Consider the following 26,056-nt stretch of genomic DNA (forward strand, 5'->3'; position numbering starts at 1 on the left):
AAACTCACTAAATTTGGGTAAACATTCAGTGCTTTCTCTCTTGCTTATCATTACTTTCAGATATATCCAGATTGCTCCGGATATATCCTTCAATAGCAGGAACTTTACACTAGCATTCTGAGAGTAATAATATTGTCTGTTTTCCTCCTTTTTTTTCTTAAAGTCCAAGACAGTAAAAAACAGTATCTGAGATCAGCAACCAATCTGAATGGGAAAAAACACATAGTTTAGATTTTTATAGAGCTCATAAATAGTTTATAGGTGAGTCGTTTGATTTGGGGCTGGGCTTGAGATCCTTCCTGCTTTGTGAAATAGGGTTCGGGAACGTTCTGTAAGGAGAAAGAACATAATCCTTTCCTTGGAGAGACACTTATTGGAGAGAGGTGGGCCAAACAGATCACTCTCGGGCACAAGCACTCCCACACAACACTCCCCACCCACTGCAACCCACTTGTTCTCTTTAGTTAACTTCCTGCTTCTCTGAGGCATACCTGCCAGTGAAGGAACTGAGAGGAGAAAAGAAAGATGAGAAAGTACCTAATCATGGAGAAATGAAGCTTTGGATTCAGTGCTTGAAGAATTCAGGTTCTAATTTTCCAGGCCAGGCTGGTATAAAGGAGATCTTCATGTAGTTTGCTACCTTCTCATATTTATTAGTCACCAGTGTTTTTACACCACCCTCATAAGGATGTGAGGAGACTGGAGGGAGGGGACAAGACCTTTTGCTGGTTTCTCTTCCTTGGGTGAGAGAGGGGGAAGAACAGAATCCAAGGAACTTGAAAACAGTTTTTTTGGGATGTCTACGAGCAGCAAGAATGGGATGAAAACAGAAAGCAAGGGGACACAGCAGGTACCAGCTCTGGAAGGCTTTATTTGGTAAGTGCATGCTGAAAGCTGACAGCAAAAAAAGGTGTTGCAAGGGAATGCCTGTATGGAGGTAGGTTGAGAATGTGTATCTGTATGACAGCTGTATGTATTAAGTATGTATGCAAATTGGTATACAGGCTTACAAAAGTGCAGAATGTCAATAAATATGTATATGTAAAGATATATGCAGACCTGTGTGTCTGTAGGGAAGAAAGTGCACCTGTATGTATGAAACAGAATGTGAGTGTTTTGTATGTGAGAGAACCAGGAATGAGGACCTAAGAAGATCACAGGATTTATCCCATTGCAAAATGTACGTGCCAAGTTCTTCAGGGAAAGATAAATGGATCTGCAGATGCTTTGAAACCTTAGATTTAATTGACTGTTTTCTAGTTTCAATAGTTACAGCTATTAATGCTAATAATTATATTTATCCTTTTAAAATATTTGAAAATGTTTAATATTATAAGTGTCTGAGTTGGTTTGAAAATGCTTAAATGAGCAAACACCAGAATGAGTTTGTGTGCATTTGCATGTCTACATGTTACCATACAGTACATGTATGAAAGCATGTGCTTCCCTGTGTGATTGTGGTCCATATATTTGAGTGCATGCTTCCATATGTGTATGTACAAATGGAAGTCTGTATGTAAGAGTAGGGGTGGTGTTTTATACACTTCCTGGTTGTGAAAATGAATACATTTGTTGTCTAATTCCTTGGTCCCATGTGAATAGATGACTATGTGTGTCTATGTAGCCACCCAGACTGGGAAGACATAGTAGCAGCCAAGGCATGTATGTGGCTCCTTGTGGATATGTGGAAGTTGTAGATACCCAAAAATGGCATTAGCTATGATCATGACCGCTGGACTAAAATGGAATGGAAAAGGGTGGTGTGGATTTGTCTGTCTTCTTCCTCCCTCTGCCCCCATGACTAGGCCCTTGACCTGGGAAGCCAGAGGTGCTGGATTCTAGGTTCTTCCTCCACAAAAAGGAGTTTGAGCTTAGTTTTCTTATTTCCCAGCACAGCACTCTAACCATCATGTCACAGGTTAGCCATTATCCAGTGACTTCTCTGGTGCTTCTTATGCAGCTTAGCCACTTGCAAAGTCATTTAAAAATCACTAGAAGACACAGCCATAAGAAAGCTTCTGCCTCACTGTGAGCAAGAGTATCAGACAGAAATCAGGTCCCCCTCTCTTCCAAGCCAGTATATTGTGAGCCACATACCTTCTGGCTTGTATCCTTCCTAACCTCACGTATCTTTCACATGTATCCCTCTTGTGGCTCCTCACGGGGTCAGCTTCAAAAGAGCACTGAAGAAAGGGCTGAGCAATAGCTGACCTATGGTGCGGTAGTTAAGAGATATCAGAAATGCAGGATCAAAACTCCTCTGGGTGAAGGGGGCCAGAATCCAGAGCCTTCAGTTTCCCAAGTAAGTGCCCTGGCCAAAGAGCTATTGAGGGGGGAAGACAGGAGGTCTCTTATTTTCATTTTGTTGCTCATGCATATGCCCAGTTTGTGTGCATACATTACTGTCCATGTGTGTATGGCTACACAGGTGGGAATAGAATTTCAATCTGTGCATAAGTGGCATTTTGGCAGCTTAGACAATCATGTAGATGACTAAATCTGGACACTTAGACAACCAAGAAATAATAGATTTCCACCCTAGATGAGTAAATGTGTTGGCGTGACTGTTTCCATGGGTCAGTAAAGGTTTGCAAGTATACAAGTTTGTGTGTGTGTGTGCATGTGTGCACATGTGCATGCACACATCAGAATGATCTACATCCATAAATTTATGTGAGTTCAAGAAAAAACAAGAACAGAAAAAATGTGTTGTTATATATATAAAAAAAAAGATCTAAAGCTATCTGATGGTAAGTCAAGGCAGAGTGAGCACTGAGGTATTCCTACTACTTTTCTTTTCCACTCCATGTCATTCCTTCTGTCTTTTTCTTTCTCCCTTTTTCTCTGGCTTTGGGATTTGCTAGACATGAAGAATTCACTTCTAGGTTCTGCACCAACAATACACGAGAAATAGGCTTAATCCCTGGAATTAACGGGTATTTCCTGCTTCATTCTGAGCAATGCTTAAATGAAGAGAGGGATTATTTTAGATTAGTACATCTTCACAGGGAAATCCTGGGGAAGCAGAACTGTATTAATGTTATGTAAGGAGCATGTTCTGGGACATATTTGTGACAGGCTTCTAGGAACAGCGTTCAATAACAGTGTCCAGCAAGGAGAGGGCTCCCTTGGTTGTTGATTTTTCTGGGATTATCTGAGACCAGGTACTCACAGAAAGTGTCCTTGTTCTAATAACTGATTGTGCTATACAGGTACGGTGCAATCAAAGCTGGTAGTCCTGAGTACGTGTGCCCCATGGTAGGAATTCTATACTCTTAATATTTCCCAACAATGGTGATATTTGTATGTAGAAAATTATAAAAAATACAAGGATAAAGTATACAAGAATATTAAGTGACACTTCTTCCTTGGTACATACTTGAATACCAGAGACTATTGGCAATTGTTCTGTACAAGTTAGTTATTTCCTGCCAAGGGGATGATGCGAGACTCCATCAGTGATGGGGAACCAGGGCACCTGAGAACAGGATGGTGGGAAGAAGCCTGACAACCAGAAAAAACTGAAGACGTGGCCACAAACATCTGAAAAATCTTTGATGGTGTATTTTGTTTATCTGCTGGGAATGAAGGAATCACAGTTTTGATATGTGGCCTGCATTTTGTATATCATCTTGACAGTAAAGACATATTCAGGCAACCCATAGTCCAGTTTGCCAGGACTCTAACCTGCTCATCATGTATGTCATATTTACATTCTCTTGCTACCTTTCATTTACATATCCATATATTATACCCATATGCTTACAGAAGATTTCTGCATGCCTTTTTGTGCACCTTTGTCCACATGAATTTTGGCATCCCCCTATATTTGTGCCTGTATACAGTATTTCCATGTGTATGTCTTGTTCTTGGGATGTATCTAGATATTTGTTTCCTGTATTTGGTGTGTATTGGCTTAGGATAGCTTTATGGATGTGTATTTTTGTTGGTTTGCATTTTGTTTCTGAGTATTGTGTAATGTGAATGTTCTTGTGATGGCATGTAGTTGCATGTGTATGTAATATCATGTTGATATGTTGACATATTTGTGGTCTCACTTGCATGTTCAAAACCCTCTCTGTCTCCCACAGACGTCTGTTCCTCCAGCTACCCAGCCTTTCCCCCTCTGTCTGCCATTGACATCCATAACACCATGTGGCTAGAGTCACATTGGAGGAACATCCGCCAGACTCTGTTACTTCTCTTCACTGCTGCACTTCTCATTGGGGTCACAATGTTGGCTGTTTCCTCTAACATCAACCCAGTAGGATACTTCTTCCTGGGGGTGGGAGGCTTGTGCCTCATTGGCTACTTGCTGAGTGTACTTGCAGAGTGTTATGTGAAACATCAGCAGACACAGAATGCAAATCTGGCAGCTCCAAGGATGCAGAGCCAGGCAGGGTGAGCAATTACATCTAATACTTCTTTTTTTTTTTTCTTTCCTTTTTACCCTTTGTACCCCAGGGTATAACCATGTCATTATATACCTTTCCATAATCTTCTGTTGCTCTCCTCCCAAGAGACAGAAGTCAAAGTTCATTCCAGAAAACAGCATATCAGTCCAGGTGTGTGTATTCCCAGGTGGAGGTTGTCAAAGTCCATTTCGCAAATCTCAGATATCTCAATCAGCACATATTCTCTTCCTCCTGGGCACACTTAAAAAGGATACATAGATCCAGCTATCTCTTCTCTGCCTTTAAGTCATCATGTCTTACCCTAATCTCTTCTGAACCCTTCTGGGTCATTAATAGTTTTATTTATGAGCTGTAACATAACAACTGTTTGTTACAAAGGCCAGGTAAAAAAAGAAAGAAAGAACTGGGGAAATACTTTGATGACTCCCAGCTGGACTTCTGCAGTTCAGTCCTCCAAACTTTGTCTGAACAGCAGTAGTTCCCGGGCAAAATTTAAGGGGCCTGTAATTTTGAGTGCTTCTATTTGTAATATCAAATTTGATGCATCTAATGCCTGATTTTGAAGGACATCAGGCCTCACGAATTCTGTTCATATCAACTGGATTTTTTAGCACCTATATAAATTAGGTCTTATTGCTTACCATTAAACTTTTAAAAATAGCAATCTCATTTGGATAGTTTGGCCATAAGCTTTTTTCTGCCTCAATTTCTTGTTCTGTAAAATCAGGGGTGGGCAATGATTTGGGTCCATGAGCCACATGCGGAGTTTTGGTGAGCTGTTGTGGGCCAGGTCAGCATGCTCCCTCATGCAACAGATCACCAGAACTCTGTAAGTGGCCCCTGTGCACAGCCAGGCAGCTGGGATGGGCTGTAGGTGGATGAGAAGCAGCATCCAGGAGCCGGATGGTTGGATGGAGCCTGGGCTGGGGATTGGGATCTTGGGGTAGTGACACTGTGGGGCCAGGGCCAGAACAGAGCCATGATCCACTGCCTGCAAGCTCCTGCAACAGGCACTGGTTCCGCAGGGAGGGGCTTGTGGAGAGTGGATTGTGGCTTTGCCCCAGACCCTGGCCCCACCGCCCCAAGATCCCAGACCTGGCCTCGGACACAGCTCCCTGCCTTGTCTGCCTGGCATGTGCTCTGCTTGTGTGGGTCCCAGCTGGTCTTCATGGAGACCCTGGGATCTTAGGGTGGTGACAGTGTGGGGCCAGGGCCCAGGGCAGAGCCGCGATGTGCTGCCTGCACACCCTTGTTCACAGAACCATTGCCCTGATGCATGGGTGTGCAGGCAGCTGATCATGGCTCTGCCCCAGGCCTGGCCCTAGCCCCAGCTCTGCACTGTCATGGCCCTGCAATCCTGATCCCGATCCCTGGTCCTGCTCACCCATCCCACTCCCAGATGTGGCTCTCCATCCACCCGTGACTGCATCCCACCTGCCTGGCTGTGCACTCTGCCCTTGCGGGTCTTGCTGGCGATGGTGGGTGGACAGGCCACGGTGCTCAGGTAGCATGGTAGGTCTGGAAGCAGCAGCCAGAAGGAGCCATGGTTTGGGCTGCCAGGAAACAGAGTTTGGCCACTGTGCTACCTCAGCCCTGTTGTAGATCCAGGGGTTGTGGGACTGGCCACATGTGCCATGTCCTGTGTTGCCCCAGCACCTGGACTAGGTGGGGCCAAGGGACCTGCAGTAGGCTGTACAAAATGCCTTGGTGGGGCCAGATATGGCCTGCTGACCATATTTTTACCCACCCCTGTGTAAAAACAAGATAATAGTCACTTAAAATCTTCTAACATCCCCAGATGAAAAGTGTTACATAAAAGATTGTATTGCCTTACTAATAATAAATGGAAACATGAATTGTAAGGATAGTTTTGGAAACTATTATAAAACAAGAAATATTTATCTATCACACTCTTATATTGCTGGTACCTAATCTCAAATTTGGGAGCTTTGGAATTCACTGCCAACAGATAGCCTGGAGTCAAATAGCCACTCAATTTTTTTTAAAGAAGCTAATAGAAAGAAAGTAGGCAGTGGTGCCTACAGACCATGAACTGCATCTGGTGTGTGTGTGAGCTGCATCCAGTCACAAGACCCCTCCCTGGATCTGGAAATTTGGTAGAAAGGGAATAGTAATAATTAACACCGCCACTGCTTCTCTGCTGCCAAATTTATCAACCTGTGGGAGAGCCTTGATGGTGGGATAATATGACCCCACACCCTGGGTTGCACTGGCATGTGTGGTCACAACATAGATGGATCCAGTGTGCAGGGTCAGGCCAATATATAGGGCTGTACTATAGCTGAAACCGGTGCGTGAGACTGGGCTGGCACCCTGGATCACACAGTGGACTAATCATGCACATGCTGACCCCACACTGGATCAGGCCTATGGATTGACTCTGCATGCAGGATCTAACTGGCATGTGTGGTTGCAACATAGCTGAATCCAGTGTGCAGGGTCAGGCCAGTGTATAGGGTTGTGCGGTAGCTGGATCTGGTACATGGGACCAAGTTGTCAGCCCAGATCACCTATGGGACCAATCATGCACATGTTGATCCCATGCTGGATCAGGCCCATGGATCAACTCTGCACTCGGAACCCAACCCACAGACCATCCCTTCAGTACTCATGTGGCCTGCAGGGCCAGGTAGGTTGAGCACCACTGATCTACAATGGGTGCATCTATACAAGATGCTACATCACTATAGCGATGAGCTACAGTGGCATATCTCATTATTATGGGGATGTAGCATCAGCAGGCACAAACTGTGATGCTGACACTACTGCACAGTAGGGTCAGAAATAACCTGTGTGCCTCCGGGACTGTGCAGTAACAGTAGTTACTGCACAGTTGAACCATGTGTAGACACGCCCAGTGTGATTACATAATATAAAGTAACAAGGGCTGACAGTACTCTCGCCCATATCATTTGATTTGTTTAAAGTAAAATATAGTATTTATTTTTCTTTCACTCTTTTTCTTCAAAAAGTTGCTGGTTCAAGCTAACAAAGCATGTCTTGGTTTTCCCTGATGAAAAAGCCCTGTTGATCAATTTTTCATGCTAACAGATTGAGGACATAGGTTGGGAACCAGACTAAATGGATTTGTCTGTCTCTGTGTAGCACAAACTTTGTCAGGGCTTCTTTAATATATGTCTGTGTTTTTTGTATGCAGGGTGAATAATGCTTATGAAGCTCCCACATATGAGGAAGTGATGAGTATGCCAAACCCAACAATTTGGACAATCACTTCCAATGCAGGCACAGTGTCTTCACCAGTGGGTGATCCCCCACCGTACAGTGTGGTTATAGAGTCACCTGCCCTGGCTGAGGCTGTGGTGGAGACCTTCAGTGTCTCAGTGGCATCAGGCACTAGGCATTTCTCTGAGGCAGATGCAGGATCCAGGCTGCACCTTCGGTTGGTATTGCCCCCAAGGCTGCAGCGGTTTGCTTCAGATATCCATGAAGTCAAAGGTGCTGAAGACAGTGTGGAACCCTTGGAGCCACTTACACCACCCCCTGCTTATGACAGTGATACTGAAGATGAAGTCTTTGAAGAAACTGTGGAACCTGCAAGAGTATGACTAATTTAAAAAATACCAGATGTCATGGATTCAACGCAAAACCCACCACAGTGCATCAGTACACAGGAGAAAAAACTTCAGTATAGCAAGCTGTGGAAACAGTCAAGGGCCTGCAGTGGTGAATGTTAAAGCCACAACTGACCTTTGAGGTGTTTGGTGTCTGGGGTTGCAGATGAGTCATATGAAAGGAGGATAAGGCACACCCCCACCCCAGCCCTATCCACATCTGCGTATCTCAACAGATACCCTACCCAAGCCATTTCTGTCCTACATATATCAACACCACTGTTTATTTCTTACACACAAACCCACCCCATCCACTGTGACAGATGTGCAGAAATCACCCTCTTTCACTTACACAAATGCATAAGCACACATTATTATTTAAATCAGCTCAATGCAACGAGATTTCATCGGGAGGACAAGCTTTGTAAGGGGGTGAAGAACTTTAGAAAAAAGGCAAACCACTCAAGTATCAGTCAGAAGCAGAAGCACTCTACTCCCCTTACATATACCTAACATATATACATCCACACAGACTTGCTACCTCCCATGTGTGTTAAGGCGCAAATGACCCTGACACAAATGACCGTGTGTGTGTTAAGGCACAGCGGGCTGAAAACTGCAGGGGTGGTGGCCCCTGCTCAGGCCACAAAGTCTGCCAAGTTTCAAGAAGACTGGTGCAGGGTTTGGGGGGAACTGCATCCCAAGCTGCTGGCAGGCAAAACTTGTGATATGGGTGGCTGCTTGGGCAACTGTGTCTGTCTTGGGGCACAGGGGGGTGAAATCTAGTGCAGGCCTGGGTGCTGGGCCCTGCCAGGCCACGAAGCCTGCCAGCTGTGTGTGTCTCGCTGGGGGAGTCTGTCGTTTGGGGCCCTGCACCCCAAGCTGCTGACAGGCAAATCTCATGATGTGGGTGGGTGACATTGTGTGTGTGTTAAGGTGCGCCCATGTGTGTGTTAGGGTGCACTGGGGCCTCTGCACAACACAGCAGTGTGCCCCATTGAGGCCTCCTCCTCCCCTACAGCCTTACGCCCGATGCTCCACTTTACGTGACAACAGGTCAAATAACTTATCTGGCTAAACACCAGTAGCATCAGCAGCAGCATCAAAGGTACCCAAACGGACCTGTCACAGACCCTGTCGTTTTATAAAGGAATTGACAGCAAGAAGTAAAGATGTTGTGTTGTGTTGGACATATGATGTTATTCATGGTATGTAATCACTTATTTTGTGCTTTTATATCTATATGTGTATGTAGCAGGGCACTAAGGTGCCTGCTACTGACAACAGCAGTATGAGCTCAGCTGCCAGTCACCAGGGCAGCACAGGTGCGGGTTGCCGGGGAAACCAGTCTGGTCAGCTGACCAGAAGGGGGCAGGGCCTGGTCTTTATAAACAGCCAGGCTGAGGCCAGAAGGGCAGTTCCCCTCTGGCAGCCTAAGAAGCTGAAGCAAGCAGGGTGGGCATAGCAAAGGACCGTGATGGCCTGAGCAGTGTTGGCATGATGGTACGGGGTGGAGAGAACCCTGACAGGGATATGGACGAAGGACAGCCAGGTTGGCTTGGGATTTATGTTATAGCCAAGGGGCTCTGTGTTTTCTGTTTTGTTGTTGTAACACCGGAGGACCGGGCAGGGCTGTAGGGGTTGGAGGAGGCCTCATGGGAGCTCCCCAGTAGTGGAAGGGGGGTTCCTGGTGCCGGAGAGTGGTGCTGTGTTTTGGGTGTCCTGACCCCAGCCCCAGTGTGGGCGATATCAGGAGGAGCCCAGTGTGGGCACAGGCAAGAAGCCTCAGTGGGGTGTAAGACCCAGGAAGGGGGTCTGCGGGCCAGGTAAGGCCGAGGCCGCCTGAGCCCCGATTGCAGGCAGGAGTCACGAAGCAAGGCCCCGACTGCGGGCGACGGTATAAAGGGCAAGGCCCCAGTGCGGGCTGTGAGAGCTGCAGGGAGACACCAAGAGGTGCCTGTGAGGGCACAGGCGGGCAACTAGACAGCCCCGGTACATGAAGGCACCGTGCCAAGGAGGGCAAGAAGGCAGCCTCCCTTTAACGATATTTACCAGCAAGACGTGGCGGGTGAGATAAAGAGGGTGCATTTAGACCTGATTTGGCACGGTAGGTAGGGGCGCTAGGGGAGTTCACGGCACCCCTAGAGGTCGCCCTGCCACAGTGTATTATGAAAAAAAAAAAAGGAGTACTTTAAAAAAGTGCATCTTTGGAAGCTTTAGGGTTGAAAACCCCTTTGTCAGGCTGAGGAAGTACCTGCAGTTGGTCCTGGATGGAAGGAATAGTAAAGGAGCCAGAGGCTGGCCTGGCCCACAATGCAGGCAAGAAAGCCAGTCAGTGAAAATGGAAATGAAGGTGTCAGGGAGGAAGGAACAGGCTGGGGTCAGGGGTAGGGGGGAAAAGGGGATGTAGCAGAGCAGGTAAAAGTGCACAGGTGCCTGGGGAGTCAAATGTCTGGCAGGTCGCAGTGTGCCAGAACTCCACTGTGTATATTGAGTCCATGAGTCTCTGTACCTACTACCTAGTAGGCTGATGAAGTGCAGTTCATAGGCCCAGCTCTGAAAATTGGTTGTACATTCAAACAAGCACCTAACCTCATCACCAGAACTGAAGCCAACTTCCTACAGTTCAAAACACAAAACCTGCCAACTATCTCTAGTACCCCCACAAACTGCAAGCCAGAATCTATCAGAGACAACAAAATCCAACTACCTGTGGGGGCACATTCCTCATGAAAAAAACACTCTGCCTCCAGTCTCTTAGGCTTGATCCTGAGAGATAACAAATTGCAATGCAAACCACTTTTCAGGTACTTCCTCAGCCTGACAGAGGGGTTTTCAACCCTAAAGTTGGCACCCTGGGCAGCAAAGCTGTGCTCACCGGAAGCCTTACAACTGTACAGCAACCAGCAAGCGTCAGGCCTGTCAAAGACGTGACAGGTCTGGGTGTTTCCCATCCAGGACTTTGTGCATGTGCGTGTGCATTAACTGGAGGTTATGGTGCCTCCTACCCGCATTTCAGCAGGGGATCATTGGTCCTGGCATTTATGGGGCTGCGGCACCACCAGCAGTCCCACCAGGCCTCCCTATCCCAGCAGGGTGCAGTTTTAGTGGTCATGCCCAGGACTTGGGGCCTCTTCCTTCCCCACAGCCCCAATCCCATACCTCCAAGTTCATCCTGGCAGAGGAATGAGCTCAGTAGGGACATGTTTCATAATTTCATAGTTGGTAGGGTCGGAAGGGACCTGAGCAGATCACCGAGTCCGGCCCCCTGCCATGGCAGGAAAGAGTATTCATCTAGTAGGTGTTCATCTAGCCTCCTCTTAAAGACCCCCAGGGTAGAAGCCAGCACCACTTTCCTTGGAATTTGGTTCCAGATCCTAGCCGCCTGGCCATGAAGTAGTGCCTCCTGATATCTAGCCTGAATCTACCCTCTGCCAGCTTGTGACTGTTATTCCTAGTCACTCCTGGTAGTGCTTGTTCTTTCTCTGCTGGCTGGTGATGCAGGTAGCGCCCCTTCCAGCTGAGAGCGGGGCATTACTTGGCTTTTAAAAAACTCAGAAGAGGAAATTGGTGCAGATGGAGTGAGGAGGGTGGCACTCAGTCAGTCTGCAGGTGGAGCTTGGGGAACCCCGGCAGTGGGATGTTCACCTTTAGGAACACCAGCTGCTCCACCAGTGTAGGATGCAAACAGGTGCAGTAGGGTGTCACAACATCCCCAGCAATGCTGGGCACCCCCTCACTTGGAACACTGGTCGGTGGAGAGGACAGGTGTTGCCGGGTAACCATGGCCAGATCCTGCCACATCTGGCTGTGGTTTGCCCAGTAGGCTATGGGCTCGCAGTCTAGTGGCTCCACATCCTCAGTGAGATCGGTAGCCACCGAAGCCTCAGCACTACCTGCCCAAGGCAGGGGTCTGATGTGTTTGGACCCCAGCATTGAAGCCATGTCCATGGCCCACATTGGCAGTGGCTGGTGTGGAGGAGACTGGCTGGTGCTGGTGTTGGCACTGGTGCTGGAAATGCTGGCATGGTAAAGTGGATCCCCCTCTTCCACATCCCCTCGTCTCTGCACTTCGGCCTCCCTGTCTTTGTTTACCAGCACCTGTGTCCAGTGATCGAGGGTTTGGGGGCTGCTAGTGCACATGCTCCCCTTCACCCTCAGGTTGCACATGCCCACTGTCATGTGAAGTGTACTGGACAGCAAGGGATCCAGCCATCTCCTGACGCCCTCCTTCAGCCGCCTCACCAGTGCCTGCACATCTGGTGACAGTAGACTGCCCCTGCAACTTCTCCATTTGCTTCTCCAGTTCCCTCACTAGGGAGATCACCTGGCTGAGGAGGGCATCGCCAGCACTAAGGGTCTTGGTGGAAGGGCTTGAGGACCACCAAGATCGGGGAGATGGTACCCCACTCAGCTCTGTTCAGGGGGGCACTGATCCCAATTTCCCCAAGCAAGACCATTTCATGGATGGCCTTCGGTTGCTCCACCAACCTTTCGAGCATCAGGTATGTGAAATTCCACCGAGTATCCACATCTTGTATGATTCTGTGCTGCGAGATGCTGAGCTCTGCCTGTTTCTCCCACAGCATCTTGCCCCCCTTGATGCTGCAGTGGAAGTAGCCCATCACCTTCCTGCATTTTGAAATCAGCCAGCTTGTAGCAGTACTGGTGGTGGCACCGTCACCGTCAGTCCTGTCCCCCTCCAAGGCAACCCTCACTATGAGGTGCAGCCTGTGTCACGTGAGGGAGAGAGGCGTGATTGCCACCCTGGCTGCTCCAGATGTCACAGGTGAAGTGCAAGGCTACCTGTGGCCCTGCCTTGTGCAGCTCCTCCCTCAAGTACTCCCTGCATGCCTCATACAGGGGGGGCGCCGCTGTTCTGCTACAGGTGGTATGTGCGGGCACTTTATAAAATGGGGCCAGAAATGCTATGAACTGCCTGAACCCTGGCTGCTCAACTAGGGAGACGGGCTGGCTATCCAGAGCAAGTATGTCCCCAGTGCTCTGGGTGAGCTCACTTGCCTTGGGAATGTGCCCCACTTTCTGTCCACCTTTCCCCCACTGGTCCAAGATGGCCTGCCTCTGCTTTGGGGAGAAGGGGGCTTTGGAGTGAGCAGGGGACTTCCCTTTTGGCAAACACACTGGTGCCAGGCTGAGCAGGAAGAAGGGCAAGGGGATGGTGCCTCCTCAGATGCAGCAGCATTGCCGTGGTGGAGAAGTATCTCATATCCTGTCTAAAATCTGCATGATTCTTCAGGCTGGCCTTCAAAACCCCAGGATATAGTTGATGCTATTATCACACAAGCGGAAGTCCTGAAAATGACCTTGATAAGAACCAAGTGGGATTAGGCTCTAGGCAGGCTAACAAAGAAATCCTTGAGTTCATCCCATTTTTTAAATTCACCTGAAGGTGAGAAGGTATGATGTTCCTGATTTATTAAAAATAAATCTAAGTTACTGATGTTGATTTTCTCCCAGATGAAATTCTTGGGAAGCCTGGAATGGACATTTCATTTTCTCCATGTAGTCACAGATACAATTTCCATCAGAAAAATTGCTGAAAGAAATGAAAAATACTGCATCAGAGAGTAGTAGGGAGTACCAAAGTGAAACACCACCGCTCACTCCTGCTCTGTGCATGCGAAAAAATGTTATGTTGTCACTTTTGGGTATAAGCCCATTGCCCAGCAATTCCCTTATTTCTGAGTGTGTCCATAAGAGTAGTACTTGGTACACTCAGTACCCCTTGAGTACTGGCAACATGATATATTAAGGCCTTCAGCATGCACAGAGCAAGACAAAGTGGACAGTGTATGGTTTAACTGCAGTGTCCCCCAGTGTTTTCAACATGGTATAGACTTGTCAACTATCTCACTTCTAGTGGCTGTCAGTTATCTACTGCCGTCATGATACCCCATCCATTGCTATCATGAACTGTTTCTCCAGCTATGGGAATTGGGAAGCAGTTTCAGAGAAGCTGCTAAGTGGTTTTCCCTATTTTTGTCAACAGTGGGAACTTCCTGGAGGGTAGGGATCTGGAAGCCTTGTCTGCCCTTTCCTACCACTGACATTTATTTTCCCCATTTTCATTTTCCACAGATTTATAGGATCATTGGAAAGTAGGGCTGGAAGAGACCTCATGAGGTCCATCTCGCTGCTCAAGACAGGAACATTCCTGAGTAAACAATTCCATTCAAGTCTGTCCCATCTACTTTGGAAAATCTCCAGGGACAGAGATGCCACAACTTTTCTAGGTAGCCTGTTTCAATGCTTGACCACCCTCAGTGAGAAAGTTCTTCCTAATCTTCAAGCTAAATTTTCTGTGCTGTGGTTTGAGGCCATTGCTCTTATTTCCAAAAGGTATTTGAGGACTGTTTTCAAATTACAGCACCTGATGAAGTCAGCTTCTTCTCACAAAAACATGTGCTATGTATGTGTGTGCATGTGTGTATACAAAACCTACTTTGGTTAGTCTTTTAGGGCATGTCCCCATGAGCAGGACTGTGTGTTTCCCCAGGAACAAATAGTTGTTAGCAGACATGCTCCTGCACATGTGCTCTGGTATGCCGCAAATTGCCCCAGGTGGGATAGGGAAGGCTGGGGCCAGCACCTGGGTTGGCCTCAGAAGCTGAACATAGGGTCCTGGGGGCCTCCCAGGGCAATAGCAACAGTGAACTTGCCACTTGGAGCCTGGCCAGCAGCCGGTGTGGCTCTGGCTGGGTAGGCCCTAGATTTGGGTGGTACATACTGTAGCCATGTGTGCTGCACCCCTTTTTGTGCCGTGGTTTTTTTGGATACCAGGATTTCCTGGCATCTAATTTGCCACTGCACGGAATCACAAGTACCATGTGCATTTTGCAGTGCCTTCAAAGGCTTTGACGTGCCATAAACTGCACATTCCCACTTGTGGGGACGCAGCTTTCAGGTGCAAATGTACTCTGCCTTCTACTTTAGACTATGATTATCAATCCCTCCTCAGACTTTTCTTTTCCAGAATCCTAGTTCTTCCATCTTTTCATCATAAGTCATATTTTCCAGACCTCCAATAATTTTTGTTGCTCTCTGTTGGACCCCTTCCAATCTATCTACATTTTTCTTGAAGTGTGGGGGTCCAAAACTAGATGCAGTACTCTATATGAGGCCTCACCAGTGCTGAACAGAATGGAAGAATCACTTCCTTCTATTTGCAATTTACACTTTTGTTAAAATAACCCAATTTGCTAGGGTTTTGTTTTTCTTTTTGCAATAAGATCACACTGTTGGCTCATATTTAGCTTCAGCTTGAGGCTCATGGAACCTGGTAACTCCCAGGTCCTTGTCTGCAATGATTACAGACTAGCCAGTCATTCCCCAGCCTGTGTTTGTGCATCTCACAGGATAGAATGAGGTTCCCTTTCATATGGGGTCCTATGGAAAGCCTCCTTTTGACCTCAGTGGGGCAGCATGTCAAGCCTGATTTCCACTATCTCTTGCAGGGTTTCTCAACTCAGGCACTGTAGGCATCAGTAGAGCAGGATTAATATGCACATAGCATCCTCAGTGTACTTGAATGAATCTCCAACAACACATATACAGTTTGTACATCAGTGTGTTCCTCTTTAGCATAATCCAGTGGGTGTAGCATTTCAATCACTAGTGACTCTACAGTAACGAAGTGGTGTTAACTGATGTCTACATTTTCAGGTCCTTACAGTGAAGAGGGAACATGTTGCTGCCCTCTACTGGAAAGTCATTTTGATAGCTCAATGTAGGGAAGGTTGATACAGTAATTGATCTGTACTTTTTCAAAGTTCCTGACAAATAGTGACAAAGCATTATTACCCACATTCTGAAGCCAAAGAAACTGAAGTGTAGTGAAGTTCAACATTCTTAAAAGTGTCCACGTTTGATGAATGCTGCAGTTTTGGGGAACTCAAATTGAATCATAAAAGGGTATGGTTTTCAGAGGGATTCAAAACCTGCAACTTCTGCTCATCCCAATTGAAGTTAGGGGCACTCAGTACTTCTTTCAATCAAGCTAAGTGCCCCAGAATGTAAGCACTCAAATTAGTAGCCTGTTTTTTTTAAATATTTGTACTGAAGTTTCCTGACTGCAGTTACAGTCTTGGCAGAAATTAAAATAGACGCCAGGCTGCTTGATTGCCTGGCAAGAAGAATGGGATGACTGTACTACCAAAAGGCCAGCCAGTTAAGCTGACATGTACAAGGTGGTCTTACATTATTTCTGAAGGGCACAGCTAGAAATGTTCAAACATGAAATAACATTTGGTGTTTTAAGAATGAGGGTAATGAGCCACTGGAGCAGCTCATTGAGGGCTGTGGTAGATTCTGTATTACTTGAAGTCTTTAAATCAAGGTATGCTATAGCTTAACCAGAGCTTATTGAGTTAGATGCAGTAATTACTGCAAAAAGTTCTGTAACATATAAGTTACAGGAAGTCAAAGGGGAAGAGCATAATGGCTTTACTTGGCAGTCCTTTAGCCTCATGGAACAAGATTATATTCCGTCTATTAGGCACCAAGTGTCATCTTATTCCACCCTGCTCAAGAGGAAGGGTGGGGGGGGAATAGATCATCCCCCTGCTTGCTGCTTTTTGTGATTTAGTTTTAAGGGTAAGGTGACTGACGATGTGTACAAAAGTACACATACCACAGATTTATAGGATCAAAAGGAAAGCAATGCTAGAAGGGACCCAATCTAGTTCAGCCCCGTGTTCATGGCAAGATCATTCCTGACTGAATCATTCCAGTCAAGAGTCTGTCCAACATTTTAACATTTTTTCAGTAGCCTCCATGCCAAATAGAGACTCATGCTACCACCCAAACCAAAAAATATACGTGTAACCCTTGCCCCGATTGACCAGCTCGGTGTGTCAGGCAGGCTACCTGCATGCTAGCTCATAGGCTGAAATAGGCAACTGAACCATGTGAAAATGCCCTGCGGACTCCTTAGCATAACTGTATTCTTCACAAGTGTTGCTTTGTCTGTGGCTTCTGCTGGCTTTTGACCTTAATGCCAGTCATTGATCCATGGTTCTTTGCCCTGGGGTCTGGCTCTTTGCTCTATCGAGTTAGATTGCCCATATCTAAGCTGTGTAACATGACTAAGTCAAACTATATTGGAGAGGAATACATATTGTTTTAGTGGTAGGGTGTCAATGAGGCAGAAAGCCATAAAGCACTGACAATGGCCAGGAGGAAAACCCCAGAATAAAAACTTGTTGGCTGAGTGCAGGTTGAAAGTCTTGGGAAATGAGGGCAAATTAATTTTCTATTAGTTGATTCCTTCTGTGTTCAAGGAAACAGGACTTTGTACATCTTCTTTAAATGAAAAGGATTGCATCAAAGCTGCCTGGTGTCATCGGGAAGGCTTTGGCTTCCATGACCACAGCCCGCTCTTTGGCGAGAGAGGCAGCGAGCTGCTGGGAAGAGATGGCCTCCACCTCTCTCCCCTGGGGAGGAGGCTCTTCTCAGCCAGGCTGGCTGACCTGCTCCACCGGGCTTTAAACTAAGCCTGCTGGGGGATGGGGGGACTACTGCCACCGCTGGCCCGCTGAGCGACCCTTGCAAAGCCAGCAGACCAAGGCACTTAAGGGAGCCCACCCCTGCCCCAGCCCTGGCACAATCTTTGGGCAAGGCAAGAGCCCCCAAGGGGACACTTGCCTGCCTGTACACTAATGCCAGGAGCCTGGGTAACAAGCAGGAGGAGCTCGTCCTCCTGCTCAGTGCAAAGAATTATGACGTCATTGGGATAACGGAGACCTGGTAGGACTCCACCCATGACTGGACCACGGGTATAGAGGGCTATACCCTGTACAGGAGGGATCATGTTGACAAAAGGGGCGGGGGTGTAGCTCTCTATGTGAAGGAAAGCTACATGTCCCTGCAAGCTGATGTTGGCGACCAGCATGGATAGCTAGGGACCCTCTGGGTAAAAATTTGTGGGGAATATGACACAGGGGACACAATGGTGGGAGTCTACTACAGACCTCCCACTCAAAGCCCTGAGCTTGACTAGGAGTTCGCCCGGGAACTGACTGAGGCCGCTTGCTCCAGGACCTTGGTTGTCATGGGTGACTTCAATTACCCGGACATCTCGTGGGAAGATCACTCAGCAAAATCCGAGCGGTCGCAAAGCTTTCTCTTGTGCGTGGATGACCTCTACCTGACTCAAGAAGTCTATGGGCCAACAAGAGGCAAAGCGCTGCTCATCCTGGTACTGGCTACGGGGGACGACCTAATCAGCAACCTAGTGATCAATGGGAAGCTGGGTGACAGCGACCATGAGCTGATCACCTTCACCATCCGCTGTAAAGCTGGCAAGTCAGTCAGCAACACAGAAGTCCTTGACTTCAGAAAAGCCGACTTTGACAAACTCAAGAGGCTTGTTGGTCAGGCCCTCAGGGACCATGACCCCAGGGAGATGGGAGTTCAAGAAGAGTGGTTGCTTCTCAAGGAAGCGATCCTCAATGCACAAGCTAAATCTATTACACGGAGGAAAGGCAGCAAGAAGGCACAGCAGCCCTCCTGGCTCTCCAGGGACCTAGCGGACCTCCTGCGGCTAAAAAGGAAAGCCTACAAAGGATGGAGGACGGGATTCACCTACAAGGAGGATTACTCTGTGCTGGTCCGGTCCTGCAGGGAGCAAACCAGGAAAGCCAAGGCTGCAACTGAACTCCAACTAGCTTCAAGCATCAAGGACAACAAAAAGTCCTTTTTCAGATATGTGAGGAGCCGGAGGAAAAGCAAGGGCAACGTTGGACCCCTGCTAAACCAGATGGGGCAACTGACAACTGACGCCCAGGAAAAAGCCAACCTATTAAATAGGTACTTTGTGTCAGTCTTTCATCAGTCCCATGCCATGCCTGCTATGGGACAGGGAGATCCGGGTGATGGGGATCCCCTACCCTCCATAAATGCTGACCTCATGAAGGAACACCTTGAGAAGCTGGATACCTTCAAGTCAGCCGGCCCTGACAACCTGCACCCCAGGGTACTCAAGGAGCTGGCGAGCGTCATAGCCCAGGCCCTGGCATGGATCTTTGAAAACTCCTGGCGCTCTGGTGTACTGCCCGAAGACTGGAAGAAGGCCAATGTGGTGCCGATCTTCAAGAAAGGGAGGAGAGTGGATCCGGCTAACTACAGGCCCATTAGCCTGACTTCTATCCTGGGGAAGATCTTAGAAAAGTTTATTAAGGAGGCCATCCTTGATGGACTGGCCCAGGCTAACATTCTAAGGGACAGCCAGCACGGGTTTGTTGCAGGTAGGTCTTGTTTGACCAATCTCATTTCCTTCTATGACCAGGTGACCTATCACCTGGACAAGGGAGAAGAGATTGATGTCATATAACTTGACTTCAAAAAAGCTTTTGATCTGGTATCCCATGATTGCCTCTTGGCCAAACTGGCCAGTTGTGGCCTTGGCTCCACCATGATCTGCTGGCTGGGAAACTGGCTCTGTGGTCAGACCCAGAGGGTTGTAATCGATGGCAGTCACTCATCGTGGTGCCCTGTGACCAGTGGGGTGCCTCGAGGCTCTGTCCTTGGACCCATACTGTTCAACATCTTCATTAATGATGTGGACATTGGAGTCAGGAGTGGACTGGCCAAGTTCGCCGATGACACCAAACTTTGGGGCAAAGCATCCACGCCAGAAGATAGGCGGGTGATCCAGGCTGACCTGGACAAGCTCAGCAAATGGGCGGATGAGAACTTGATGGTGTTTAACACCCAAAAATGCAAGGTTCTCCACCTTGGAAGGAAAAACCTGCAGCATCCTTATAGACTCGGCAGTGCTACGTTGGATAGCACTACAGAAGAAAGAGACTTGGGGGGTCATCATTGACCACAAGATGAACATGAGCCTCCAATGCGATGCTGCGGCTGGTAAAGCGACCAAAACGCTGGCTTGCATCCATAGATGCTTCTCGAGCAAATTCCGGGACGTCATTCTCCCCTTGTACTCGGCCTTGGTGAGGCCACAGTTGGAGTACTGCGTCCAGTTTTGGGCTCCACAATTCAAAAAGGATGTGGAGAAGTTTGAGAGAGTCCAGAGGAGAGCCATGCACATGATCAGAGGTCAGAAAAACAGATCTTATGATGATAGGCTGAGAGACATGGGACTCTTTAGCCTGGAAAAGCGTAGGCTCAGGGGTGATCTGATGGCCACCTATAAGTTTATCAGGGGTGACCACCAGGATCTGGGGAAACGTTTGTTCACCAGAGCGCCCCAAGGGATGACTAGGTTGAATGGTCACAAACTCCTACAAGACTGTTTCAGGCTGGACATAGGGAAGAATTTCTTTACTGTCCGAGCCCCGAAGGTCTGGAACAGTCTGCCAGCAGAGGTGGTTCAAGCACCTACATTGAACACCTTCAAGAGTAAATTGGATGCTTATCTTGCTGGGATCCTATAACCTCAGCTGACTTCCTGCCCTTTGGGCAGGGGGCTGGACTCGATGATCTCCCGAGGTCCCTTCCAGCGCTGATGTCTATGAAATCTATGAAATTAATTCATCTTTCTATTAAACAATCTGCAGAGCCTTGAACAGCTTGGTTTAAAAGGGGTAACATGACTAAAATGAATATTGACAGTGGATAAGTGGCACTGTTGGCTCTTAGAGCTAACTTTGTAATCAGAGCAATAGAAGGCTACAGTAACATTGATGTCAAGCTTTTTGAAGATGTGGACAAACATCATTTCATGGTTTATATAACTTGTTCACACTTGTAGTTTTAGCTCTACAGCCATAAAGACTAGATACCTTGTCTTTTATATTAAGAAAGGGACTATATCCCAGTGAGCCACATAACTCTGTAATTTAAGCTATCTCCTACTTCTAGGGTGTTTCCTGGATAGCTGTAGCTCTAGGGCAGGAATTCAATTGCTAATTCTGCCGCTGAGTCACTCTAGTTTCCCTATAATAATACTTGTGTCATAGGAGAATTGTGCAATGTAATGAATGACTGGAAGCATTTTGAATATATAACGCTCTATAAATATAAATTATTTCTAAAAAATCCAGTCCTATGCATTTAGATTAAGAAAAATCAACTCACATTGAAAACTAACGTTTCCTTGCAATATAGTAGGTAACAATTCAGCACTGCACCATTGGGCAGCTGACTTGGACATCTTATGAAATGGACCAGGACCAGAGGAAAAGGTGGCATTATTTGAACAACGGATTTTTAGAGCCTGAGGGTAGAAGAAATGAATGTGTTTCTACAGCATTAGGTGATCTAAATGACCTTTGATATCCCTTCTAACCCCATGATTGCATGAAAACCATAGTCCCTTTGGTCATAAACATCTCAGGTAATTTATATTGCGACTGTCACACTTAGTCATTTCCAGCTGAGTGGAAAGTTTCTCCCAGAGTCCTCCCAGAATCCTTCATATTGAAATCTATCTGGGGAAGGAATTTTAAATGTAGAGAGTAAATTAAAGACTTGCATGAAGTCAGAGAAAATAAGCCTTCGGAGTGAGTGGAAGAATAGAAATATACAGAACCTGAATTATTTGTTTGCAGTGGATTGCCTAATTAAAGTGAACCCATTCAGCTTTTTGCTGCAGCTTTTACCTCAAACGGATCAGTTTCTTTTATCAGCTGAAGCTCATCAGTGGTCTCATACCGTTGATTGGAGAAGTGGTCTGACTGGAGTTTACTGGAGAAGTTCCACTCAGAAATTCACTGGTTCTGTTCAGTTGCAGAGGCTATATGTACTCTCAGCTAATTCACAAAGCCTCATTTTCCCAGAGGAGTTAGAAACCTATCCTTGTGAAGTATTCAGATTCAACTGTATATTGAACCAATATGGGCTGGAAGGCCCTGGTAAATGTTTCATTTATTGCACAACAAACCTGTTAATCATGTGATAAATTAAATGCCCGTATTAGCCAATTTATGGTTCGACAAATGGCAAACCAGCCATGGAAATGTTCCACATTAAATGTGGATTGCATCACACTTTAAACTGAACATGTGGCAGGTTTTGGGACTGCTCTATGCCTGATCCCAATCAGCTGATCCTTGGGATCAGGTATAAGGCAGCCCCCAAGGTCAAGACATGGCTGCCCCTACCTGATCATGGATTTCAAAATGGGACTGGGTACTGCTCTGCATCTGATCCTGATGATCAACTGATGGTTGGGATCAGGCAGGAGGCAGCCCTGAGATCCAAGACTTAGCTGCCCCCAGTGTGATCCAGTTTGGCTGTGGCACTTAAACAACTAGAACCTGAGGAAATGTATGCCTCCATCCCAAAAATCATGTGTCCTTTTCATGCATGTCTGGCATGGAAGAACATGCGATTTCAGGGATTGGACATGAAATTCCTCAGATCCCAATCACGGCAGTATATTAACATCTGCCAGGAGCCTGAGAATGCTTGAAGAACGAGCAAACGTCTCTTGGCAGGGAACTGAATAGGCTTAGCTACACTTTTTACAGAACCCTCCACAGCAAGGAGATCAAGTCCCTTACGTATGCCAGTTAAACACCAGCTCACGCTGGGGTTGATATCATAGACCACATACCACCTGCCAGCCACTCTTGGGACTAGTCTCAAGGGCATTGGGGGTGGGGGGGTGCATACTAGCAATCTACTAATGCTTTCCAAGTGTTTGAAAAGCTGCTACCATTTCTGGAAGGGCAGCTGTGAGCCAACCACACCGGCTTCTACTCCTGCAATACCATCTTTCTAAACTGGTTCTGACACTTTTCGAGTAGGCCTGGTGGGGACCTCGCAGCAACATATGTTACAGAGACCAAAGCACTGAGTGGGCATCAAATCCAGAAACCCCCGACTCCCTGGATTTCCAAGCCAGGGACTTTCTGTGCCTGTTTACAACACAGAAATGTGCCTTCTTCACACTGTTCGTGCATTGCCACCTTCCCACCTACTTCCCCTCCCGCCGCCAGGGCAGCCACAAGAACAACCGCGCACGCGCACACGGGAGTCCATTGTTCCGTGCCAGAAGCCGCTATGGCCGCGAAGCCTGGCGGAAGACGCGGAGATTTCGCGCGCAGGCGCTCACGTGACCACGGACTGCTGCACTCTTCGTTGGAATCCGCGGAGCTGGTTGGTTGAGCGGGGCCGCGCATGCGTTGTTTCGCCGCGGGCTTCGGCAAGCGGGGCGGGGCTGGGCTGTTGGGCCGGTGCACGGAGTGATCAGAGCAGTGCCTGCCTCCGGTGTGGCTGGGCGCAGCTCGGGCTGATGTCGGGCGTGTGCGGGATGCAGCAGTGCCACCAGGAAGCGCTGCGCAGGCACCGCGTGGCCCTGGCCAAGCAGCTGGTGCTGCAGGAGCTGCTGGAGCACTTGCTGGAGCGCGCCGTGCTCACGCCGGAGATGAAGGAGGCCATCCAGGTAGGGCGGGGCCTCGGCCTCCGCTTCCCCTCCCAGGCTGCGGGGCCTGTTCTGCCTGGCGGGAGCCGGCCGCGGCACGGTGGATGTGGGGGCGCTGCACGGGCTAGGGCGCGGGGATGCGGCGTTTCACAGGCGGGCCCTTGTGAGCTTGAACTGAGAACAGCGGAGCCGCCGTGTCGTGGGTCGGATCCCAGCTCCATCTTGCTCTGTCTCGTATGGCCACCAGGGGGCGCCCTCCCCTCCTAGATGCTGCAGCTGGGCTAGGGAGCAGGATCCTGAGGAGCTGCTTGCTGCAGGTTCCTGCTTTCCCCACCCTGGCCTCCTGCCTGACCTACAGCCCCGTACCCTTTGTTCCTGCCTCACTGCCACTGCATGACCGGGGCCGCCTGTAGCCAAAGGGGACCCCACAATGCTGCCACCAGCAATGCCTGCCTGTTAGCTGGTCTAGGAACAACCCTTGTGTCTCGCCTCCTGTGGCGAGTCCTGTGCTCCGCTTCCTTTCTCCTGGTGTTTGTGATCTAAGTCAGCAGCATGCTTCCCTTTCTTTTGTCTTTTCATATGTCCCTGTTGCCTTTTTATGTTCCCCCACAGCTCCCCCCCAGTACAGCCAGAGGAGGCACCCTGCACCCCACAGCAAGCCACTTCCTTCCTTCCAGGCAGAGGGGTGCATGCAGCTCCCTCCCTTGCACCCCACCTGATCCCTTCCCACCACAGGTAACAGAAGGCTGCGGCTAATGGGGCTTAGCCCCTCAAACGAAGCTTCACTGCTCCAGCACCACTGGCATGCCTGGTGCACTTGCCATGCACCAGCTCTGCAGCAGCCCTGTGTGAAGGGGAGGGGTGGCTCTACACCACTCCCCTGCATCCTGCCATGTACCCACAAGCCCTGCACCCCTCTAATATTTTTCTCGTGCCACCGCTGCTTCTAACCAAGCCTCCCATGTAATGGCAAAAGCCCCTTGAGAGGGCTGCCAATATGCTGGGGAAGACCGTGCAGGGGTTTCCCCCCGGCCAGCCTCTCTGAGGGGGGCCACAGAGCCCCCAAACCCAGCCAGGGCAGGGGAAGAAGAGGACCCCTTGCCCTTTCCTCCTCCACAGGGGGTGGGAAGGGTAAAGGGCCTACAAAGGAAGTCAAGTTAGCAATACCTGCCGTGGTGCCTCATTAGCCAGTGCCCCTCTCACTCAGCCTTCCTTCATCTGTGCAAGCAGGGCTGCTCAGCTCAGCAGTTGGAACTATTCCTAGGTGGCTGCAGGAAAGCTTGCAGCCTCGGAGCCTCGGCCCTCTACCACTTCTGCCCACACATCCTCAGGCAGTTGGGGCCCCCTCCCCAGCATCAGTAGGCACAGTGGAGTGCACTGTGACATGCCTGAGATCAAGCCAGCACTGTTTGAGAGCTGTGTGCTCACTGGGGCAGCGGGGGCCCCTGGAGATTTTGACGATCTCCAGATACTACCACAAGGTTATCATTTACCTTGCCATGGAGGCTGCTGCATAGGAAGCAGCAGAGAAGAGGTTTACAGTGGATGGAGAAAGCATGTCCCACTCAAGCCCCTGGAGGAGCTGGGGGCTCGGGTGGTCTTCAGCCCCATCCCCCTTAGGTCCCTAATTGGGCCATCGTGCCCTTCCTGCAAAGCCTGGAGAGAGTTCTGTCCCTGGTCACCACTCTCTGTGGTGGTAACTCTTAATGTGAACGGTTGCAGGATGGGTCTCTGCAGGTGTCTGGCACTCTGGTTTTCCTGCAGGAGACCCATACAGCTCCAGCTGCAGCAGCCAGCTGACAGCTGGAGTGGGAAGAAGGTGTCTACTTCAGCCACCTCACGGATACATACTTTGGTGTGGTCAACCTGTTTCCCTAAGCCTGTAGTCAGAGGTCATTCTTGCCACTGAGGTAGTGCCAGGCCATCAGCTGCATCTCTGGTACAGGGGCTCATCTTCAACCTGTGCATTATTTGGAGATGACTCATTTCTACCAGTACAAGGCCACTTCCCTTGGGACTCTGAGCCCTCATGAGTGCCTGGTCCTCTGCAGGGATTTAAACATCACTCTCAAGGTGCAGGACCACACTGGCAGGAAGTGGAGCCAGGCTGCTGCAGGCATTTGTTGGGAGGTAATTATGGGCAACTCTCTGGTGGACATCTGGTATGCCCACCATCCTGACAACACCACCACCTTCACCTTTGTCAGGGTGGAGGAGTAACGGACACCCTGAATTGTAGAATTGAATCTACAGGTTTATGCTAAATACCGCCCAAGTCCATGCCTCCGGCACTAGTCTGGCCCCCCCCCTTCAGTGACCATCATCTGGTATGCGCTCTGCTCACTGCAGCCTGAGCATCCAAGGCTGGCATTTTAGCAGCAGCCTGCTGGAAGACATGGACTTTGTGGTCACCTTCTAGCAGTTTTCGCTGGCCTGGTGCAGGCAGCGGCAAGCATTTCCCTTGACCCAGAGTTGGTGGGACGAGGAAGGTTTGTGTCAGGCAGTACTGCTGCTTCTACATCGGGGGAACGCCTGACAGATGCTAGAGAGCAGCTCAAGAGGGAAGTTCAGGAGCTGGAGAATTGCCTGGTTGCTGACCAGTGCATCCCTGTGTGGAGAGTGTTGAGAGGAGGGAGGAGCTTTGTGTTCTGCATGACCCCTGCACCTGTGGTGCATTCATCTGCTCACGCATCAAGCTC

The 26,056-nt window shown here is 48.6% G+C and overlaps 2 protein-coding genes across 4 annotated transcripts in view; both read left to right on the forward strand.

Moving 5' to 3' along the window:
- The first annotated feature begins 357 nt into the window (after window positions 1–357).
- On the forward strand, window positions 358–9,191 carry TMEM139 (transmembrane protein 139). The gene is made up of 3 exons (XM_090041170.1): window positions 358–876; window positions 4,092–4,401; window positions 7,594–9,191. Exons 2-3 carry the CDS (start codon window positions 4,154–4,156, stop codon window positions 8,000–8,002), a joined length of 657 nt encoding a protein of 218 aa, XP_089897296.1. The 5' UTR covers window positions 358–876; window positions 4,092–4,153; the 3' UTR covers window positions 8,003–9,191.
- Window positions 9,192–23,113: 13,922 nt separating this feature from the next.
- The window catches only part of CASP2 (caspase 2), a 39,227-nt gene continuing 36,284 nt past the window's right edge, over window positions 23,114–26,056 (forward strand). The window contains exons 1-2 of one of the 3 annotated variants that reach the window (XM_090044114.1): window positions 23,114–23,378; window positions 23,970–24,092. In XM_090044114.1, the coding sequence (XP_089900240.1) occupies window positions 23,229–23,378; window positions 23,970–24,092 (273 nt within the window). In that variant the 5' untranslated portion in view covers window positions 23,114–23,228. The remainder of the gene's footprint in view (window positions 23,379–23,969; window positions 24,093–26,056) is intronic. The other 2 variants (XM_090044113.1, XM_090044115.1) reach the window with 2 other exon arrangements.

This window comes from Crocodylus siamensis, chromosome 4 (genome assembly GCF_052110815.1).
Source record: "Crocodylus siamensis isolate JL-2025a chromosome 4, ASM5211081v1, whole genome shotgun sequence".
In the NCBI taxonomy this organism is placed as follows: domain Eukaryota; kingdom Metazoa; phylum Chordata; order Crocodylia; family Crocodylidae; genus Crocodylus; species Crocodylus siamensis.

Coding starts and splice junctions, on each gene's coding strand:
- TMEM139 (XM_090041170.1), top strand. CDS start 4,154: ATGTGGCTAGAGTCACATTGGAGGAACATCCGCCAGACTCTGTTACTT. Junction 4,402..7,593: donor AGGATGCAGAGCCAGGCAGG/GTGAGCAATTAC, acceptor TTTTGTATGCAG/GGTGAATAATGCTTATGAAG.